Source organism: Ictalurus punctatus, unplaced genomic scaffold (assembly GCF_001660625.3).
Source record: "Ictalurus punctatus breed USDA103 unplaced genomic scaffold, Coco_2.0 Super-Scaffold_100, whole genome shotgun sequence".
Lineage (NCBI taxonomy): Eukaryota > Metazoa > Chordata > Actinopteri > Siluriformes > Ictaluridae > Ictalurus > Ictalurus punctatus.
In genome coordinates, this window is record NW_026521086.1 from 2870216 (window position 1) to 2893571 (window position 23356).

General features: G+C 40.7%; 1 protein-coding gene and 1 non-coding gene across 4 annotated transcripts; both read right to left on the reverse strand.

Annotated features, from left to right (window-relative positions):
* Window positions 1–9544: 9544 nt before the first annotated feature.
* trnav-aac (transfer RNA valine (anticodon AAC)) lies at window positions 9545–9617 on the reverse strand. Its single transcript has one exon. It is a non-coding gene; the product is annotated as a tRNA-Val (tRNA).
* A 226-nt stretch (window positions 9618–9843) lies between these two features.
* Window positions 9844–22454, reverse strand: LOC128629738 (E3 ubiquitin-protein ligase UBR2-like). 3 transcript variants are annotated; one of them, XM_053678490.1, is made up of 6 exons: window positions 21464–22453; window positions 21125–21297; window positions 20510–20713; window positions 20324–20417; window positions 19284–19328; window positions 9844–10925 (listed from the first exon to the last, which is right to left on the reverse strand). In XM_053678490.1, the coding sequence occupies exons 2-6, from the start codon at window positions 21126–21128 to the stop codon at window positions 10865–10867; spliced, it is 408 nt and encodes a 135-aa protein (XP_053534465.1). In that variant the 5' UTR covers window positions 21129–21297; window positions 21464–22453; the 3' UTR covers window positions 9844–10864. The 3 variants fall into 3 exon arrangements, with proteins under 3 accessions (XP_053534465.1, XP_053534464.1, XP_053534466.1); XM_053678489.1 differs by lacking the exon at window positions 9844–10925 and adding an exon at window positions 13263–13370 and having other exon boundaries at window positions 21464–22454; XM_053678491.1 differs by lacking the exon at window positions 9844–10925 and adding an exon at window positions 14905–14937 and having other exon boundaries at window positions 21464–22451.
* Window positions 22455–23356: the final 902 nt, after the last annotated feature.

A 23356-nucleotide genomic window follows, 5' to 3' on the forward strand; every position in this document is an offset into this window, starting at 1 on the left:
ACATCAGAGTGACTTGCAAATTGAGAGTGTCTTGCAAATTCTTAATTCTCTCCATCGATTTTTGACGGATATCTCCGAAGGTTGCGTTTGATTTGGTAAGAGGATGCGGGGTCATTGAGGGAAAACACACATTTATCCTCATAAGACTTTGATTAAGTTCGTGTATCATATCATGAGAACATAACGGTCTAGGTTCCTGAGCGTTTTCTGGAGTCGAGACGATATTCTGAACGGGAGATAATGACATATTTTCATTGATTTGATTCACCACGTCTATTAAACATGGATTTATCTGCATAGATTCTCTTTGTTCAATTAGGTTATTTTGTAGCTCTAACAGACGTTGATTTAATTCGAAAAATATGTCGTGCGACGTCACCGGCGTACTTGATAAAGTTTGAATGGAATTTCGACTGGGGTTTTCATTTTGAGTATTGCTCTGTTCTGACGATCTTAAATTTTCATTCAACTGATTGACTGCATCGATTAGATCAGGGTTTATTTGTACTGAATGACCGTGTTCATTTAGGTTATTATGTAACTCTAACAGACATTGATTTAATTCAGAAAATATATCATTTGGCGTCACCGTTGTGTTTGATACGACGTGATTTGGACTCTGATAAGGTCTCTCACTAACGACTTGGTGTGACGGAATTAAACTTTCGTTCAGCCAGTTGATCGCTTCAGTTAAACATGGGTTCAGGGGTGTGTGCGAATCATTTGAAAAACTCTGGTTTCTGCCATAAAAGAAATCATGCGATAATGGAGATTTTTCGGTTCTCTTTTTTTTAGTCTCCATATCCGAACTGCATTTCAGTCGTTTCTGCGCCATATCTATCATACAATTTTCTAATCAACTTTATGCTCACTGAGAGACATCTATTCACATTTTCAAGCGTGCTGTACAGTAAAGGGATAAAATCTGTACCTCGACCAGATTCAAGTGTATAATCAATCTGTCCAAAGTTTTCCAATAAATCAGTCTTTGCTTCGAAGAATTCACACCACACTGCAAAGATATGTTGTAGTTCGATGTCTTGTTGAATGTCGGTTTCTGAGATGATTTCCTCTTGGTCTTCTATTGCATCACTCGTATCTATAAGTCACAGAACATGTGAAAGTGCTTTTATTTATTTATTTTTTGTGCTGTGTAAATAGAATGTAAATATACTACAACTCACCTGAAATATCTCCGTCATAATCACTGTTAGTCACGTTTCCCTCAAATTCTGAATATGATGCAAACAATGTTATATTCACGTATGAAAGACTTTTACAGCATGAAACATTCACAATTTTATGTTGTGACTTACGTGTGGAGCTCAGATTCAAAAGGTCCTGAGTGGTTGTTTCGGGAATTAACTCGGTCTTGCACTGTAATATAAATGTAATGAATATTTACATTTTAGATAAAGTATCGTACCAGATTACATAATGACCAGATAAGGATGATGATTTTTGTACTCAGAATGATTAGTTCTAAGTTTATATCAATATCATTGCCTACTGGATAATTACATAAACATTGTATTTCAATTTATATTTAACTATTAATTGATTAAAATACAAATTTTTACCTGCCGAGAAATCCATGGTGTCTGGAAGTAGTGAAGGATAGACTCTGGAAATTCTGTTGAACTTTGCCGATGTTCAAACTTTTGAAGTAGTGAAGAACTGACTCTGGAAATTCGGTCGAACCTTTTCCGATGTTAAAACTTTCGAAGTGCTCGACTTTATAAACAGGTTCGTATGCATTCGAGTGTGTGTGTGTGTGTGTGTGTGGGGGTGTGTTTGTGCTCGGGAATGCATCAGAACGGGGGTTTTACGTTGTTGACCTTTTGACCTAGGCCTGACTCGGAGTGCTTCATATTCTACGTGAAAGGAAAAGATCGTGTGTTCCCGGGACCGAGAACTTGAAAAGCAAAACGGTTCCTTTTTCTGCATCGAAAAAAACCCGGCTGTACATCCGTTTGACATTACCCAATATTGAATCTTTTCATGTTCTAACATTTTTTCTATTCTTCCCAAAAAAGGGTGAGCTTTTTTCGGCGCGTTAGGACAAACATCAGCCATGTTGTAAGATCGCACACATTGTTCTAAGTACAGAGTATTATAAAGCCTAGAGGGATGCTCGACTTTTATAAGCAGGTTCGTATGCATGCGTTTGTCTGTACATGCACGTGTATGTTTGTGTGTGTGTGTGTGTGTGTGTGTGTGTGTGTGTGTGTGTATGTGTGTGTGTGTGTGATATTTTTGTTTGGATGTGGGATACACATGGCCGTACCATGTATGGTAACGTTTCTGTCACGAATGGATGTGAACCAGATTTAACATAACTATATATATTTTTATGACCTACCACAGAGAGTGTTAGAAAAAAACATGAGTGTGCAACTTGTGTGTGTGTGTGTGTGTGTGGTGGGGTGGGGTGGGGTGGGGGGGGGGGACACATGGCTGTACCAGGTATGGTCACGATTTGGATGTGAACCAGATTTAACATAACTATATATATTTTTATGACCTACCACAGAGAGTTTCATATTCTATGTGAAAAGAAAGAATATGTGTGCAACGTGTGTGGGGCGGAAAAACACATGGCCACACCATGTATGGTCACGAATGGATGTGAACCAGATTTAACATAACTATTAATATTTTTATGATCATGACCTTTGATCTAGATATAGAGAGTTAGAATGTGTATCTTTTTGACCTTTGACCTATACCTGTCAAAACTACGGTTACAATATATACAAACTATCTCTCTCTTGTGTGAAATGTCAGAATGAGTGGACTGTCCTCTCACCAGGTGAGGAGGTTGATTACCAGGCACTAGATATATACAATGTTGTTGACAATTTACTTATTAGCACTAGGTATTCTTGCTGAAGATAAAACAGCCCCACTTTATATTGATTTTACTCCTCACCGTTTAATCTATCTTTCCTCTTCTCCTTATTATTATTATTATAGAAGTAGTAGTAGCCTAGTAGTATTCATCTTAGCATAGGATTAGGAAGTGATTTCTAAAAACTGTCAATCACACCTTCATGCTAACTCTGTACATGGTGTCAATGGTTCACTGTTCCTCTACCCCCCCCCCCCCCCCCCCCCCCCGTAGATACTTACAGGGATCCTCAACTTTAAGTCTTTTTATTGCAAAAGCAGCTGCTAAAATAATTTTGTGCAGATGGAAAAAAACATATTAGGCTAAGCAAATGTTCTGAGTTTTTTTTCCCTAGCAGTTTTTGTTATGTATATGTATTTCGTCAGCGCTGTACGAGTTTCTTTTTTTTCCCCCCGGTAACAATAATATAGCCTTATTCTGTTTACTCAGAAAGACTATAACTTTATTTACAGTTCCTCTCCTTAACTTCAGTCACTTCCTCACTGAAACCTATAATCAGAATAACTCCAAAGCTCAGGTCTAAGCCTAAGTCTCCACTATAAATCATGTGTCTAGAACACAGGCTCTGAACTCTTATCTAACACATTTGGTGTTTTATCTGCTCTAAAGCACCCACCTCAGCTCGTGCAGGCCGCTTAATTAGCTGATGACTTGAATCAGGTGAGTTTGGTGCAGGTTCTAATTGAACATCCTCAGGAGTGTAAGGAAGCCTCTCTCTAATATCTTTCTTACCAGTTCAATTTCAACTTCAGCACCACCCCAAGAAAGCACTGCATGTTAGTAGTGTTCTGGGTCAGTATCTAAACTGACAGTCTATTCACACACACTAGCACTACTACACTTAACATCCAGTATTTCCTTCTCTAATGTAGTGGGTTCACTGGTAACAGATTTGTCTGATTAGTATTCTGGAAAAGGTTAACAATGTCGGTGTGTTGGTTCGGAGTTGTAGTTTGTGTTTGCCATGTTTGTAGTCTGAGGTGCATTCTGGGTAACGGAGTCGCTGGTTTGCTGTGACATGACAATGACACTTGAGAGTTTACTGTTCAAGTCTCAGAATTACTATACATTACTATAATTACCATCAAGCTGCACATGACATTTTATGAAAGTAGTACTATGTTTTTTCTCATTTACGGGTACCTCATACAGTCAAAAGGTTATTGAATTTTAATTATTTTTCTTAAAAATAAAATGAAAAAATTTAAAAACTGAGTTGTGTCGTGGAAATTAGACAACACTTGCAGACTCGTCCTCTGAGGTGAAAAAGGTTTATTACAGAAAGATGGTTAATACAGCATAGAAGAAGTATCCCAGAAGACAAAACAATTTACATGATCATTCTGTTTACAACGTTTACAGCCAGGCTCTTAATGCATGCTGTTACCTTCTTCAGCATCAGTGAATGTTTGCACCTTTTGGAATAGTCGTGTACGAGTCCTTCGATTGTCCTCAGTGTGAAAAGATGGATCGGAACATCATATAACCGCTACTGGAAAGGGCTAAAATATGCAGGAAAAGCAAAGTATGTGAAGGACCTGGAGGATTTTTCTGAAGAACAGTGGGCAGTTTAACTGCTCAGGACAAACAAGGGACTCATGAACAACTATCATAACACATAAAAAGAGTCCTGGATCATTCAGGTAACGACACACAATATTAAGAATCAAACGTGTGTAAACTTTTGAATGGGGTAATTTTGATTAATTCAGCTATTGTGGACTATATGTAAACATCTGTTATGTGAAATAGCTTATTCATGGCAGTACTAAATAAGAAACTTAGGATTTTTATGATCAATCTTATTTTGTTAAGAGTATTAAGATTTTGTAGATTCTGCAAGGGGTATGTAAACTTCCGACCGCAACTGTATACCCACCCAGCCACACACACACACACACACACACACACACACACACACACACACACACACACACACACACACACACACACACACACACACACACACACACACACACACACACACACACACACACACACACACACACACACACACACACACACACAAAAATTCAACCATTTAAAAACAGCAAGGACTTTTATAGACAATCAAAAATAGACTATAATATGTACATTTTAACAAATTAACAAAGAGTCCACAGTTAAAACACTCTAAATACCTTCTTTTTGCAAAAGTTTTCAAAAGTCTCCTCTTGCACCCGCACTCTCGATCTGATGCCAGCTGGAGCCACCTCTTCATGGTCCCCTCAACCTCCATCTCTGCAGCATTAGCCGTGAAGAGGTTTCTATGAACATTGGAAGAAAGCAATACATATCATAAGGTTATTATGAATCTTAAGCATTAATTACGTTTATACCATGGTCAGTGTGAATATTGGATTCTGATTTTCTGGAAGGTGTGCATTATAACCGTTTATTGCACAGGTAGTTCCAGTCAGTTTGATCACTGTGAACATTTCTAAATCAACGCGCAGCCTACATGCACACACAAACACACACACACGCACAGACACTCGAGCATACAGAGACATTTGTGAACACACATTCGTACACACAGACACTTCTTGCCGGCGCTGTCTGCAACTTTAAAAAAAATATATCTTTGCTGGTGAAAAGTTACATTATATTTCTCAGCAATGAGGTGTTACCATCACTGTTTGTGAAGTAATTCAACTCACAGTTTTACTACACTACTGCTGCGCAACACTGACTATGTTTACATGGACAGCAGTAATCTAATTATTGACCTTACTCTGAGTAAGATAATAATGTGATTAAAGTGTTTACATGCGTCGCTTTTAGAATACTCCTGTCATGTTCCCATTTTACATGTTATAGAACATAATTAGATTAACAGCCCACATCATTACGTCACCGCGCCACGCCGTCCGACGTCCCTCCAGAATTTCACGCATCAACATACAGTTCGTCTTCGTTATGGTATAGTATACAGTTTTGGGTGTTTTTATTTAATTTTTTTATGAACGCTTTAAGCGCAGTTTTTTTTTGTCATGCTGTACGTGCAAATAGACGACTGCTTGAAGCCGTGAGCTGCATCCCAAACCGTGCACTTAGCGTCTCTATAGTAGCCGAGATAGATGTATTTTCCCAACTACAGGCCTATAGTCGGCAAGTATGCAGTTTGGGACGCAGCAGTGCTCTCTTGTTCGGCGTAAAATGTTGAGCACTGCCATGTGTGTACATGTCCTGTCGCAAAATGAGGTGAAAACTCACACGACGTTAATAATGTGATTCAGGTGTTTACATGTCTGTAATACACGTTGATAATGCGACTGAAACAGGAGTACTACATGTCTTAATTCGATTAGTGCTTACTTCGAGTAATGACTTTAATCAGATTAAGGTAATTAAAAATTGCTGTTTACATGGTAGTTTCTTAATCAAAGTATCGTCTTAATCGGGTTAACAGTGGATTATTGTTGTCCATGTAAACGCACTGACTGACTGCTGAGAGGCACATGATGCAGGAAATTCATACATGATTAATCTCTCTGTCTCTGATAGATATCTGTCAATTCATTCAAATAAATGTAATCTCATCACACTACTTTATCTCTGTGTCTGATTTATATCGGGCAAAATTCCAGATCTAACGACCTAACTAATAGAAATTAACTGTCATTTTAAACTTCTAATCAAAGTTTGAGCTTCTAAAATCAATGACAGCTTTAACGTTATTAATTGTGGAAAGACCATGGTATAGGTGGGGTAATCCATGGCTAGGTGTGAATTAAACGATTTGAACGAGTGGTTCATTTCCTCCACATCATGCACTAAGATCGTTTAATGTACATCTAGCCGTGGATTACCCCTTACATATCATCTGAGAGAGACAGCTAATTCTGTATGTAAACAGATATACTTACCAATCACGACCTCTCCGAGTTGGAGAGCGGACAGTGAAGTCTTTCCATTGACTCCCCTCCAATTGAGATTCTTTGCCAGGGAGTTAGCAGTCACCCTCTTCAATATGCGCCAGGTGCAGTCACGCACATACACCCCGTCAATAAGCGCCAACCAGTTTACCCGAAACCGATGATTTTTAAAACAATAATATAATATAAAATATAAATAATTAATAAGCATGTATTGCCTTGTCAACTGTGTCAGTGCTTCTCACTACTCCTGCAGGTACCCTGCCCTGTGTGCTTTCCATGTTTTGCTCCTCTAACAAAGATTAGGTCATAACTGTTCCCTCATTTCAAAGTGGTGTTGAATGTTGTGCTTTGAGTACGAGTGTGTCACCTTGAGAAAACAAACACTCTCAGTAGCTGTGTAATTGTGCAAGCAATTGTTAACAAAAAAAGAAAAAAAATTCTCACCAGTTTTTGCTTGTAATCTGGGCTCTGTTGCATCCTTCGCTCCAGACTATGCAGTTGAGGAAGATCTTGCAGGGCAGTAAATCTTCATCAGTATCCAAAGACTGCACCTGGAACACCTGTAGTTGAAGCAAGCTCAGTGGTTTGTTGGTCCAGCACCATCTCTAATTTAGTCAACACCTCCCTCAGCATGGCTATGGTAAAGAAGTTAACAATATTTACAAATGATACACACTACAAAATTGTACAATTCCATCCTCAGTCTTATTCCTAACCTACACAAATTCCAGTAAGATGGCTGAGTGGAAATCACGGTTAATTAATACCTACAAAAGAAGTCAATCAGAAAGCAGGAGAATACTTGGTACTGCCGGTACTGAAAAAAAAACTTATCGTATCATTCTTTTTAAAATTTTAGTATCAACTTGATACAGATACTTTTGACATCACAACTTACCAATTACAACATCCTTGAATTGCAGGGATGCCAAGGATATTTTCCCATTCATTTGTAACAGATAGCTGCACAGTGACAGGGGCGGCTGTGGATCAGGTGGTAGAGGGGGTTGTCCACTAATCGTAGGGTTGGCGGTTCCCAGCCAGCATGACTCCACATGCCAAAGTGTCCTTGGGCAAGACACTGAACCCCAAGTTGCTCCCGATGGCAAGTTAGCGCCTTGCATGCCAGCTCTGCTACCATTGGTGTGCGAATGGGTAAATGAGACACAGTGTAAAGCGCTTTGGCTATAACTGCGCCATTTACCATTTTACCATTTAGTGACGCAGAAGCGGAGTCCGTTCCATTCCGTGGTGTTTTAATTAACGGAAGGAAAAAAAAGAGATGAAGAGAAGGGTGGGGTATTAGGAAGCAATAAAAAGAACAGGTGACTAGATGAGAGAAAGCGGGACGCGGAAATGAGAGCCAGGTGGGAATGGCGGAACTGATGGTGTGCATTTGCCAAGGACCATGCTAATGCTCTTACTGTGGATTATAACCTTGTGGATATTGATTCAGGAGGCTGACGAACACTTCGGGAATATTCTGCCAAGGTGAATAAACGAGTGAGCGGAGTTTTGAGGGTTCGGAGGCACATCATGGGTTTGAGATCCTTTCTTTAATACTTTTGTGGAGAACCAGTATGTTTAAATCGTTGGATGTTACTGTCTGTAAAGAACTCCGAGTGTTAAGCGGAATCTGACTGCCGGTTTCCCATGCTTTCGGGTTCACGAACTCCCGTACGCCTAAATCACCGCCATTGAAGTGCAGCTTTTAAAGTGAACAACTTTTTTGTTTTGGTTAAGAATTATTTTGGGGTTAAATGTTTATTTTCTGCCTTTTGTGTGTGAAAATTTTCTTTTATGAATAGAGCCTTGTTTCCTTATGGGTGCGTTTATTAATCCCACGTAGGGGAACATTTTGGTTTTCATTATTTCGGTTTCTATGACTGATATTTTCTTATGTTTATTGCATAAATAATAATAAACTTATTTTGTAAGAATTGAGTAACCTTATTCTGAGTGATGTCCAAATTATAAGTTATAAGTGACTGTTAATTTGAACTGTCTGGCATCCAAACCCCATAAGGTACCACGCTACAGAGTGGCGCCCAAATGGGGACCGAACCGTAAGATTTAGAAAGTTTAGTTGGGGTACTGAACTTAACAGACTTGGACATTTGCGTTATTGATGGACTTGACCATTGTTAATTATTGTGAAATACAGTGTGTACATATATTTTCAGTTTTTCTGGTTGATGTGTACATGAAATGTATGGTTATGGAGAACATTCAGGAGTCTGTGTAACTACTTGCTGCTCTGTATTGTTTCTCTTCTTCCCTGGCCATGTCTACCCCTACCCCTCAAATCAAGCGCATCATTACTCTTGTCTTCTTGATGAAGGAAAGAGCCAGGCTCCCACAATCAGTGGAAAAGCAGAAACTGCCTGTGATTTTGCAAGCAGCTGTTATCTGCCTTGCTACAAAAGGCTCAATGGAAGGGAAACCGCTCCCAGCCTTTTTCGGGCGTAGACCTCTTGCTGATAGGTGAACTTGGTGACCAGTACTTTACGGAAAATTTCCCAGTCACGTTCAGAGTCTTATTGAGCAACGAAAGAGCCAGGCTTCCACTTTCTGTGGAAAACCAGAGACTCCCTTTCATTTCGTAAGCAAATGTTAACTGCTTTGCTACAAAAGCACAAAAAAAGGAAATCTGCTCTGTCCAAGGTCTCGCTTTCCAGCTGTTCCTAGAGGACCTGATCCTACGGTGATGACAACCGGTCAGTTATTAAAGCAAAATTCAAAATTTCTAACTTGTTTCTGCCCGGTCTCAAACCAGGGACTTTTTGCGTGTTAGGCAAACGTGATAACCACTACACTACAGAAACCACGACAGAATCTCCCTTTAGCTGTTGCCTATGGTCTGCTGATGAGAAGAGCACATAATTAAACTTTGCTCAGCAGCGTTGCATTGCCCAGCATGGCATAGGTGGTATAGAGGTGAGCATAGCTGCCTTCCAAACAGTTGACCTGGGTTCGATTCCCGGCCAAAGCACGGATTGTAACTTGGAGGTGCTTTATGGTAGTTGGCACAAAAGGAAGGCATCACCTGCCTGAAAATAAATGGGTCAACCTAATGTGCCTTAGGCCTCCCACAACTCTTTCTGCTTCCCACTTGAATTCTTAGTGCTTCTTTGCTGTTTGTAAACACAGAATATCCAATATGACATGAAGTGCATTCACACTTATTTACAGTTAATGAGCTGACTGACACTGCATTGATTCCACAAGGGAGGTATATGCTGGTGTGTATGCACTTAGGTTCACTCTTATGCAATTATTTAAATGTTCATCTGTCAGTCTTGTTCTGAATTTAGATTCTATCACGTTCATATCAGAACACGCTGCTTCACAAAGGTCTGTAGATCCAAATAAAGCAGATGCTTTGAGGGCAGCTTGGTGAATGTTCTTGTAGTTTCCTGGGTCTACAAGTCTCCAGAAATGTTGTGAATGTTGCTGAGATTTCAGCTGGATATGATTTTGGAGATTAATAACCTCCAAGTCCATCTCTACAGCATTGACATTGAACAGTTCAGCCATCTGCTTTGAAATGTGATCCATGTCTATCTCCATGAAAGACTTGGCAACAAATGCCACACATATCTCAAGATTTTCAAAATCACTGAACCTTTCCTCAGATTCCTGCCCAAGCCTGGACAGGAGGTCACAATACTTGAGTACATCCAAAACTTTGGTTGCATTTGCATGGCTTTCTTTCTATCTTTACCAATGAGGGGAAGTGTTGCAATCTTTTGTTTTTCAATTGCTGAAGGTAAAATGACAGTTTTGCTTTAAATACCTTCACAGCACTGATCATATCACATATGGTTTTGTCTTTACCTTGTAACTGAAGATTGAGCTGATTCAGTTTCTCTGTCACATCAGCCAAGAATGCAAGATCAAGCAGCCATCAGACAACAGGTTAGTGTCCTCCCCCCCCTGGTTCCATTAAAGCCTTAATTTCACTCACCAAGGAAATAAAACAGTGAAATACCTTACTCCTACTCAACCATCTGACTTCTGTATGAAGGAGATCGCCGTACTCTGCAGAAATTTTGAATACAAATTCTTACATTCAGCCATAATCCAGTCCAGACATTCCGTCATCTGCTCCGTGCAGCACTGCTTCATACACGCTGTAGGAGAAAATAAAGACTTCAGATCATCATCACCATCATCATCATCATCGTCCTCATAATCGTCATCATCGTCGTCATTGTCATCATTGCCATCATTGTCACCCTCATTGCCGTCATCATCATAGTCACCGTCATATCATCGCCATTGTCATCATCATCACCATCGTTATCATCATCGTCGCCGTCATCATCATCTTCATCGTCATCATCATAATAATCATGTCATCAACATTGTCATCATCATGGTCATAGTCATCATCTATCGTCATCATCATCATCGTCAACATTGTCACCATGATCATCACACTCCAATGCCCTCCAAAACCCTAAAAAAAATAATTTAAAAAAAAAACTCAGAAAACCTCTGAAACCCTCCGAAATGCTAAAAAACTCAAAACCCAAAAAACCCGCCAAAACAGTCCAAAAAACCCATCAAACCCTCCAAACCTGAAAAAACTCTCCAAAAAAAAAAAAAAAAACCTCAAAACCCCAAAAGTTGCAGCTTTATTACAGATGTGTTGAAAATGTTTAATTTCTCAAGGGTTTACATTGGAGATCCCCTAATGGTCAAAAGAATAAAGACATGTAGAACTGCAGCACAGTAAACCTTTACTGTGTGTAAAGGCCAAGAAGAAATAAGCAGCTGATATACACATCAGATAAAGTAGTTCCTGAAGGAGCCGGGCCAGACTGGGACAGAAATTGGGACAGAAACTGGGTCTCACACCCACCCGGTCCTCCCCATACACAATAATACATGTTTGATGTGAACATTAATAAAGCTATTGACCTGTAGCTGCATGATTTCATGTACAGTGCTGCTGTCACATGATTAGCTGAGTGTATATGGGCCATTGTTCCAGTGATACAATAGAGACTATAATAATTAGAAAATATATTTATAATTAAAATCTACAAGTTAATATAGGAAATTTAAGTAAGACTAGTGAATTTAAATTCAATTTGCATATCCCTCATCAAAAAAAAGTTGAGCAGACACGACAGTACGTTTTTTTATTCATGAACACATATGTACATAAAATTAATCAGATCTCTACACTTAAAGGTCGTAAACCCTGTTACCTCAGTGTCAAGCCTGTTACCCTTGTGTAACCAGTGTTACCTCAGTGTCAAGCCTGTTACCCTTGTGTAAACAGTGTTACCTCAGTGTCAAGCCTGTTACCCTTGTGTAACCAGTGTTACCTCAGTGTCAAGCCTGTTACCCTTGTGTAAACAGTGTTACCCTCATGTCAACTATAAAGTTTGTATCTCCATGTGCTCCATGTACTGTGAAGTATCTGGTGTTAAATTTTGGGAAAATGAAGAAAACTAAAGTACAAGTTACACTCTAAACACAAGCTCCATTAAATCATCTTCAGAGAAATGCTGTTACTACAGACTTCATATAGTAACTGATACTCTAGATAAATATCCCCGCTCATGCCAAGGGACCAAGTGGACACACACATTCATGATAAAAAGAGACTTTATTTACAGTTTACATTTTCATATCACTATAATTTGATTAAAATTACACCTCTTATTTAACAGTTCAGATCAGTAGTTCATAGAGTACAGAAGATACCAATAAGGCCACGTTGTGAAGCACACACACATAAAAGGACACATTTTGATATTTTGTAAAATAGTTAGTAAAATTAGAATAATTTTAAGAATTTATTTATTTATTTATTTATTTTTAAATAGCAAGCTTTTTGTGCCAATTGACAGGCGTGTCTGAGTCAGTGAGGGCAGAGCTTAAGTATAATCTGAACTGTATAACATTACCACTAGCTTCTGTTTTTATTTCTTTAGTATTTGTGGGCATAAAAGCCTGCCTATAATTAAACAGTATAATAGTTTAGTAATATCAGCTGTGCTAGCCCGTCACCTACCCACAGCACTAGTTAACATAGCGAACATTAACGTTACCTCCCCAGCAGTCGCTATACAGCATTAAATAGATGATCAAGCTGAACAAGTGGAAAGAAAAGCTAACGGATGTCACATGATTAAGTTGAAAAAAAATTCACATAAGCTCCACCCATACTGAACCAGGAACACCCGTCACATGGCAAATTCAGTATATACTGACTGTGTGTGCGAGAAAGAGAGAGGTAATGCAACACATGTCCAGCAGAGGGAGCTGGTGAACTGTGTGTTTCTCCAGTACACACACCCCAGAGATAAAAGAGAAGAGAGATTTTCCTCCCATTAACCACAGCATGAGGTCATTAAATAACACAGAAATGAAATAAAATGCATTTTTAAATCCAAACCTGTGACTGTAAATGTATGTATAGTGTATGTGAACATGTACGCGTGTGTGTGTGTGTGTGTTTACAGTCACAGTGTGTTTTGCTGGTCTCCTAGCTGCGAGTTTCACTCTCAAAGGCGGGCTTATCGTAGTGCAGTGGCACTTCAAACACACTGCCTCCAAACCTGCAAGCCAATCACAGCACAGCGTACAGTCATTGAATAGAGCCTCCATATGGAAGCGTACCTCTGCACTGAGGAGCACGCCCTCCTAAACAGTTAGGGCAGCTACGAGAAAACAGGTTCCCAGTCCATCACTGAATGCAGAAATACATAACCAGAGCCATCTCTCCCTACAGCTCTTGCCTGGCGTCCCACTGAAGATAAGCAGGGTTGAGCCTGGCCAGTACTGGGAGACCTCCTGGGGAAAACTAAGCTTGCTGATGGAAGTGGTAATAGTGAGACCAGCAGGGGGGGCTCACCCTGTGGTCTGTGTGGGGTCTAATGGCCCAATATAGTGACGGGGACACTACTGTATAAACAGCACTGTCTTTTGGATGAGACATTAAACTGAGGTCCTGACTCTCTGTGGTCATTAAAAATATAAAACATAAATAAAAATAAATAAAAATAAAATAAAATAAAAAAAAGAGTAGGGGTATAACCCCAGTGTCCTGCCCAAATTCCCTCATTGGCCTTCTCGATCACCCCCTAATAATCCCCATCTCTGAATTGGCTACATCACTCTCTCCTCTCCACTAATAGCTGGTGTGTGGTGGGAGATCTGGAGCACTATGACTGCTGTCCCATCATCCATGTGGAGGATACGCACTAGTGGTCTCCTCCCAGTGTAAAGCACTTTGAGTGTCTAGAAAAGTGCTATAGAAATATAACTGTAACCAAGTAACTTGAAGATGCCCCACCTGCCAGAGAAAATCACCATGAAACCTGCCCTGGATCTCCACAGGTCAACTCAGTGACAAGACCAAGACCAAAAACTGTCAGCCACTGTGAAGAACACCGCTGCTGAGCTATTCCCATTAGATGGAGAAAAGTATTAGAACAGCAAGGGCAATTATTTTGGTTTGCTATATACTGGAAACATTTGGGCTTGAGATCAAACGATGAATAGGAGTTGATTAACAAATTTAGATGTAAATATTAGGAAATTAAATTCTGGTCAAACAACTTAAGATATGGCACCTTGTGTTTAAACCTACCCATTTTTCAAATGATCGAAAATATTGGAACATGTTTGGAATGTCCTAAAAATGACCGACATATCTCAAACCCAAATGTCTTCAGTGTATAGTAAAACCAAATCCTGGGCTTCAGAGGAAACTGTATTGAGAGACCAGCGCACGTCCTGACACCATGTTTCCATCGAACCATACAGGTGTGTGCTTCCAAAATAATACCCCCCCCCCCCCCCCCCCCACACACACACACACAGTGAACAAACTAGCTTATTAGCAGCAGCTTCTGGAATTCAGCAAGGCAGGCTGAAATACAGTGTGTGTGTGTGTGTGTGTGCGCACTTCTCACCTTCATGTGTGTGGTCAGCAGGACCCAGCTGCTCTGTTGCATGCAGAGATTCATATCCAGAAAAGGCAGCATCGCTGTGTGAGAGACTCGGAGTTGGGGTGTATGCTGGAGACTGAGTCACAGTGTGTGTGAAAGTACTCAGTGCTGCTGGGAAATGAATGCAAAGCAGAAGTGACCGTCTACATGTGCTGCTCCTCAACATCCGTCTCTAGAGAGATGAGAAACTCTCATGAATCCATTTACGCACACACCTCACCTCTACTCTGAGGGATTTGAGGATGTCACACGTACATCGGGCAGGTCCTATGATCCATCAGCCATGGCTCAACACATGCCTTTTGGAAGAAGTGACCACACAGACAGACAGACAGACAGACAGACACACACAGGGTAAGACTGATAATGTGCTATGGACACAATTCTGTCTTGCAGGGTTTCAGAATGTAAAGTTTCGAGTCCAGAGCTCTGAGGTGTACACTGGCACTGCAGAGAATCCTGTACCCTCCTCACTCTCATCTCATGCAGTGCATTCTGGGAATTACAGTCTTACTGATAATCCACAAACTCCACATTTCAAGTCCACCAGCACTGTAACAGAGGTAATTTCCTACTGCCTAACTCATATTCTCTACCCCTAACCCCTTAACTCCAAAAGCCTAACCCCTAGCCCATTAGCACCAAGTGCTTGTGATCAGGGTGTGGTTCAGGAGGTATGGAGAGTTCAGTTCCTCGTTCTAAAGATATTGAGACCACAGTGTCAGAAACTGAAACTCCTCCACCTGGATTTTCTGCTGTCTGTGTTGTAAACAACATTAATCTGAATTTGACTAAACCAGAAGAAATAAATGTCACAGCGTCTCATCAGATTGTTTCCAAATAAGCAATCAGACCTCCCCACCAAACAATCAGCTTTAGGGGTACGGTACACTTTAGTATTTTTACTTTTAACTATATGTTTTCTTACTCTTCCTCAAATAGAGATGTTCTATGCGTAGTAAAAGGTCGGTTGTACCGGAGCTGAAGTTTCTCTTTTCTTTTTCTTGCTGAGTAAGAAAAGTCCAGAAAGCAGGAGGGCAGTTCTCAATAGAGGAATTGTTTTTGAAAGTTTTTGCTAGAATGCTTGCAATTTCTTTTTTGAAGTCAGGAGTGTGCCGTGCTGTTGTATTTGTATGTGTTGTATTTACAGTGACCAGCGTGTGCAGAAAGCGCAGGACCTGGTCCAGGCCGAGTCACAGCTGCACAGCCTCATGATGGACAGCGTTAATCAGAACTCAGGACCCAGTTGGCTCCCGCTGTCATGGCAACAGGGCCCAGACCAACACACGACGATGGATGATGTCAAAACCACGCCACCCTGCCATAACCTCAGCCCACCTGCCGTGGTGGATCTCACCCAATCAGGATCGGACGAGATGGAGATGATGAGAATGGATGGAGGGATGGAGGTGAAGGATGAGCATGTGATGGATTTATCTACACAGGTGACAGGACAGTTATTTTGGACAAGTGTTTAAGAGCATAAATGATGAGGAGCGTTTAATCATAGAGGAGAAATCCGATCATACACACTCACTCAAATCAGACCTTGCACATTTCTCCTTTCATGCAATCAGATTCATCTGTAGTTCTGTTGGGAATTGAGTCAAACTTACCAAAAGCATTATCAGAGGTGGACTTTGATTCAAAAGCCTGCATCGAGTTTGATGCTGATGCATCTAAACCTCTGCCATTGGAGCTATAGATGAATCTGACCCCACACCCAACAATGATAGTGGTAGGCAGAAATCAGTATATTTCACTGCAGCAGACGAGTCCTTGCTCTGCCCCACCAAGAAGAAAAAACTGAAAGTCATCTATGATGGTGAGGAAGAGGGGCATGAAGAAGAAGAGGTGGAGAAACCTGTTTTGGCTAGCAGTCCATTAGCTCGCAGCTTCATGGGCCTCAGATCTTCCACACCCGAATCCATGCTGAATAATGGCACCAACCGCAGATGCAGCATGAACACATCAATCGCATCACGACACTCATGAGTAGAGTCACAGCTGCAGGATATGGAGGAGGAAGAGGAGGAACCAGAGATGAAAGAGGAAAAATTAGAGGAGTGGGAGGAGCCAGAGGACGAGCCAGAGCCTAGTGAACACATGGTTGAGTGCGAGGAGGAAGAGGAAGGTGATGGTAAAGAGCTTCACTGACGTTCAACTGGCCTCTAGTGAAGTTGTGCATCAGTGTGCAGCCACTGAAGTGCAGAGTCCAAATGATGTCAAACATCAAGAGGAATCGTTTGATTCACTGGTGCATTCTGGGAAACAGTGTTTGTCTGAAGGGAGGAAACAGGAAGCACTGGACTTTTTTCTGAAGGCCATTGACATTAACACTGGAGACAGTGAGATACAACTGCTCATCAGCTTACTGTACAGACACCCGAGTCACTGACACACACACACACACACACACCTGCTCATAATCCAACCATACAGACACAGGCACTGACACACACAGTGTGTGGGTGGGTCTTCCAGCTAAAGTGGTTTAGAATTAGGCCTTGATTTGAGGAATGCTGTATGGTGCGTGCTCTATGCCATATGAGGAGTTTTGTACATCAAAGCAAGCACTGATCATGTTTGGGGACACAAGCTCCGCCTGCTTGCCCTTTATGTATGTTATACAACATGGCTAAATTTTTTTGACTTTTTCTTCAATTAAAGCACTGAGATGAACAGCCACATCTGTTTCAGATTCATATTTACACTTACTCTTGCACTATTAACACTAAATCCCATTACCTGTATTTATGAATATTAACATTTGCTATTTTCATTACTTATGCTACTCCAATTAATAATCTTGCTGTTCATATTGTTATTTAATAATATAACTGTCAATCCAGCATCTAAAATTTTCACACTCCAACCAGACATCCCAAATAGCAAGTACGTTTGGGCCACATGTGGGTATTATCCGTCACATATGGCCTAGATATAGCACCGCTGAACAGATATGGGCCAAATTGTGACCATATTTGTCCTCGTCCTGCAGAGTATCCTCATTAGAGAACAGCAAGTCATGACGGGACACGCCAAACACATTCATGCCCTTCAGAGAGGAGATGTGGCACTGCAGCTCAGGGTCGGAGCGGCACGCAGATGAGTGGAGCGACTGCAGCTGCAGCCGAGTGGAGGACGAGTACGTGTCCTCCAGTGTGAAAAGCTCCTTCAGCTCCTGCTTAGAGAAGTACCGAAATGGGTCCTTAAACACCTATAGTAGGAAAACACACACGTGCACATACATGTGCAAATACACACACAAGCACACACATGACGAAAATATATCGTATAGATGTACCGGTTCAAGTAAGAATTTTAAATACGCAACCAGGAAAAAAAAAACAAAAACATTTGTACACCCTGGCACATGTGTTTTTTTTTTTTTTTTAAGTTTTAAAATAATAATAAGAACATTAATACTGAAATAACATACACACAAATATGCTGTGAAATCTTAAACTTTTTAAATGTTATATTTCAATTTTTTGCACATACTCAACATCTCCCAGATTCATCAAGAGCTTCACCCAGGTTACTTTTCTTAAAGTTCTCAAATGAACAGAGCTCCTTACTGCTTCCCCTGAGGTCCACAGGAACACTGCTCTTTTTAGGGCTTCAACAATTAGTTTTATAAACAAATACTCTCGACTATTTTTAATCAACTACTCCTGGGTAGCTGGAATACTACTCCACTAAGCTTTTGTGGAGTGCCTTAAGCAGAATGAACTTAAGAATGCATTTAGGCGACTTATTAGAAGGAATGTAAAAAGTGAGTTCTTAAAAAAAAAAATTAAAAATAAATGAAGATAAATAAATAAAACCTGAGATGTATCTTGATCTCAGGTTTCCCTTATCGATGGCTTGTAACTTGCTTATCCAAGTCGATGGATGTAACTACCACCCCAAAGTGACAGAGAAAGGATACATGGCGTAATGGACTATCAAAAATCAACAGATATTAAATGAAAACCTGACTGCCTCTGACAGAAAGCTTCAAATGTGCCGTGGTTGGATCTTCCAGCAGGACAGTGATCCAAAACATACATCAAGATCAACACAAAAATGGTTTACTGCTACTTTATTTGTTACACAAATACAAACACACACACACACACACACACACACACACACACACACACACGCACACACGTTTGTAGTGCTTGTGTAGTTTCAGTTTGAATGTGTAAGCTCTGGGAGATTCACACACTAGAGGGTTTGAGTGGTTTCCCCCTGCAGTGTCTCCAGTTTTACAAATGCAGTAAAAATGGGAGACAGGAGTTAAGTGGTGCAGAGACACACACACATATACACACATATACACACATATACACACATATACACACATATACACACATATACACACACATATACACACATATACACACATATACACACACATATACACACATATACACACACACACACACACACACACACACACACACACACACACACACACACACACACACACACACACACACACACACATACTGACTGGTATGTAAATACCTGTTATATTTCTCCTCCCTGTTTGCATCATTGATATTCAAAGACCTGCAAATAAACCAGACACAAACACACATAAGCTCAATGATACACACCTCTCAGCTCAGGGGTGCATTAACACAGCAGCCTGCACTCTGACCCCCACCTCATTATACTTTAATAATGTCCAGTGGATATATTCTGATGTATATATATAACAAGTTCAATCACCTGATTTCTTTAGCTTTTGATACTCTCTGGCTGCTCCTAAGGTCATACAGACTTCATATGAATCCATAATGAACTTTTTCCACACTATCTGTTGTTACCCAGATGAGGATGGGTTCCCTTCTGAGTCGGGTTCCTCTCAAGGTTTCTTCCTCTTAAAACATCTTAGGGAGTTTTTCCTTGCCACCGTCGCCACTCAGTGGCTTGCTCAGTTGGGATAAATTCACACCTTTAATATCTGTATACCGTGTTGATATTTCTGTAAAGCTGCTTTGAAACAGTGTCTATTGTAAAAAGCGCTATACAAATAAAATTGAACTGAACTGCACTTACTCCTAAGGTCATATCAGGTTAACGTTCTTTGCTTCCCCATGAGGCGCAATAAGTTTACAGACTATGAAAGTAACACTGGCTTGATCTAAGACAGTGAAAAATAGTCAAGTGCACATAGCAAGCTTTGTTTCATGCTTTGTGTCGATGATCAGCTCACTGTATTGGGTCAAAAAATAAATAAATATCTGCAGATCGCATATTTAAGCCAAACACATCCAATTTCTATCTACATCTTATCGATCACCACACATCCATGAAGACTTTCCTGTACATCACAGATTAGATTTTTGACTTTTCAGTCACAAAACATCCAGACTGATTGATTAATATTAGCTAATTTATTGTGATTGCTCATATAGAGGTCATATTATTTTCTAGACAAACTATTTACTGTTAGCTGCTGATCTATTGCCTATATCCACAAACATTTGAAAGCAGCAAAACTTTTTATTTGGGATTAAGTAGAAGGCTGTCTAGAAGTAACATTTTGCCCAACTCCTCACCTCTGCCAGCAGTGAGAGTGCATGATGTGGCCACAGCTGCCGGTATGGGTACCAAAGGACAGGTCAGGGTGCATGAAGAGGGGATCATAGCTCTCTGGAACACACATGTATCCTCCAGAAATAAGCACACTGGCTACTCAAACCTATCCAATTACTGGACTTGCACACTGTAAACCATAAGCTTACCTGGATTGTGAGGGGGTCTTTTGCGGTTCTTGGACATGACCGTAGAGCGTTGGACAAAGGCAGCGAGCACCATGGCGGTGCCATCAGGTAGGATCTCCTGCGCTTCGTGACACAGGATACACATCTCCATCTGCCTCCTCTCTCCTCCTCTGGCACGCCAACGACGAGGTCCCACACACCAGAGCACCATCACATGAACTGGGGCTGTACCAAGCAGAGACGGATGGTTACAAGTACACTATAACCTTAATTTTATGTTAAGGTACTTCTGAATTTGTTAAAATAATCAATGTTGAATAAATGGGTTCATCTTTTTTTAATCACCAGGAAATTGCTAAAAATGGCCTAGGATCCTCTCTACTCATTTACCCCAACAGAAAATGCTCGAAATGAATATGCAAGATAAAGAGTTTAAGGATGGGAATTTACTTATGTTATGTGAAGACCACCATTATATGCAAGAACTTTTAGGACAAAGAACAGACAACTGCTCAGCAAAGTCAAGGAAGTGTTGATGCATGGATTTACTGACATAAATGTACTGATTGGATATTGAGAATACAATACAAGTTGACTTATTAAAAACACTGCGTCACTACGAGCATGCTTAGGTACCCATGCTCTGCTGATGTAGAGGCTGAGGCGTCCAGATCCTCTGAATCCTGCGTGAGCAGATCTATGTACTTATTGATAAAATGACTCTGGCTCTGTAATGTTTGAGCCATGGTCTTTTTCCAGCACAGTTCAGCTTTCCTTTTTCTCTCTGCTTTGTCTTTGTCCCACACAGTCTGCAACACACACACACACACACACACTCACACACACACACACACACACACACACACACACACACACACACACACACGCACGCACGCACGTAGATTTAAGCTCTTCAACACTTTAAATGGTAATGTTTAATATGTTAGTGGAATAGAAAGTTGCTCAAAGTCTGACCTCCTTGTGACAGTGCCCTGTTCCTTCACAGGGAGGTGCAGCAGCTGTGCACTCGCGCATCGTTTTAATGCTAACCACCATCTGTGTAGAAAAAGACACATAATTTAGGAAAATACTTCTACAAGAAAACGATACAGCAGTGCAGTTAGAACTACATGCACACACAATCAAAGTCTGCAAAACTAAGCAGATGTTCAATAGAACACATTTGTGTACTAAAAAGTATACACACACACCATACCATTAAATACTGAAGATGCATTACAATTTTACTAACATTTAATTTGCCTGTTTCTCTTCAAAGTACATACTGCAATACATCATTAGCCTTGGCCTACACCATGGCCTTCATATGTACATGTTCTGCCTGGTGCAGGTGTCCTGACAGTTTTCATTATATGGAAAATAAAATGCATACATCACAGTGCATGGAAATTCAGTTTGTGTAGTAAGCATTCCTTACATGTCATTTAAATATTCATGTTGACATACAGCTTTTAATAATACGCACAATAAGCCACATCAAAACACCCCTAGGGCCACCTACAGATGATCAGCAGCAAAACCGCTTTGGGACAGTGAAGCATTTGTGCTTCTCCGTGGTGAGAGGTGCTGCTTTGCCTACCGGCCACGCCACCTTGAGTGGTGTTGCACTGCTTGGATTTCAAACAGGTCTTGATGCAGCACTGCTTTAAACTTCATGGTAAAAACGCTCATCTTTTGTATGTTGCACCTACCTTCAGTGAGCGAATTGTAAAACATGCTAGGCTGCCACCTGCTGGACATATTAGGTGCACGCATAGAGAGAGTAAGGCAAATTGCAAACTTAATCAAGATGTAATTTTACTTTAAGGATCCAGCGAATCATGTCTTTGTGCACTTCCAAGTGAGGCGCGCACTGCAAGGTCTCTAACAGAGCCAGGATGCTTGTAGTGTTGCCGGGGGCTTCACCGGGACCTGTGATACAAGAACCACAGATCTAACTACAGGCTTGAGACTTTCTATTGTGTGAGATGATGTACAAAACTTACGGGAGATTTTGAGGGTGAAGTTGAAAGTAACTTCATCGTCATCCCCAATGTTCTCTAGCTGTTGCTGCTCCTCCAGCAGAGCCATGCCTATCAAGTGCAGCACCTGTAGCAACACACACATACAGAACTGTGAGCACTACTCAGTCATTAAAAAGTGATGCTCATGAACACTGCATAGCAAGTGGAATTTTGTTGAATTTACTACACTATCATGTCATTTTAACAAAACATCCAAACATTTACCCTCTGCAGCATGGACTCAGACCAGTGTCCTCCACTGCGCTCCATAGCCCACTGCAGCACAGCTCCCAGCATGCCAAGCAGCACGTCACACTGCAGAATGTTTCCCAAGCTGGCAAACAGTGGGCAGAATGGAGGCAGGGCTACGACACACACAGACACTCATACTTTAGCAATCTGCATTCAACTGACCAATCATTTTCAGATATGACTACAATCACTGAAGAAATAGCTTACCTGGGTCCTCTCCATTCTGTCTCTTAAGCTTTCGCTGAGCTTCCTCTGCCTGTATCCAAAATAAACTACATAAAAATTTAGAAAAACCATTAGTGCTCAAGTGACTAAAGAGAATTACTAAATCTGCCAAAAGCAGCACATCACCTTAAGGACATCCTCAGCACTAACAGCCAAATCAAAATGCAAATGGATAAGTGCATATATTGAGCTTCCAAAGAGCATTTCCTCATTAGACCACTAGGCACTCAAGCTGGTATTTTGTCATTTATGTGCTTTTCTTTATCAATCACACAAACTGACAGAGGCTCTACACTTAAGAGAAGGAACTAAAGAATGAAGTAACACGTGAGTTGCAGACAGTTTTAGTTACTGCATAGCAGGAGCT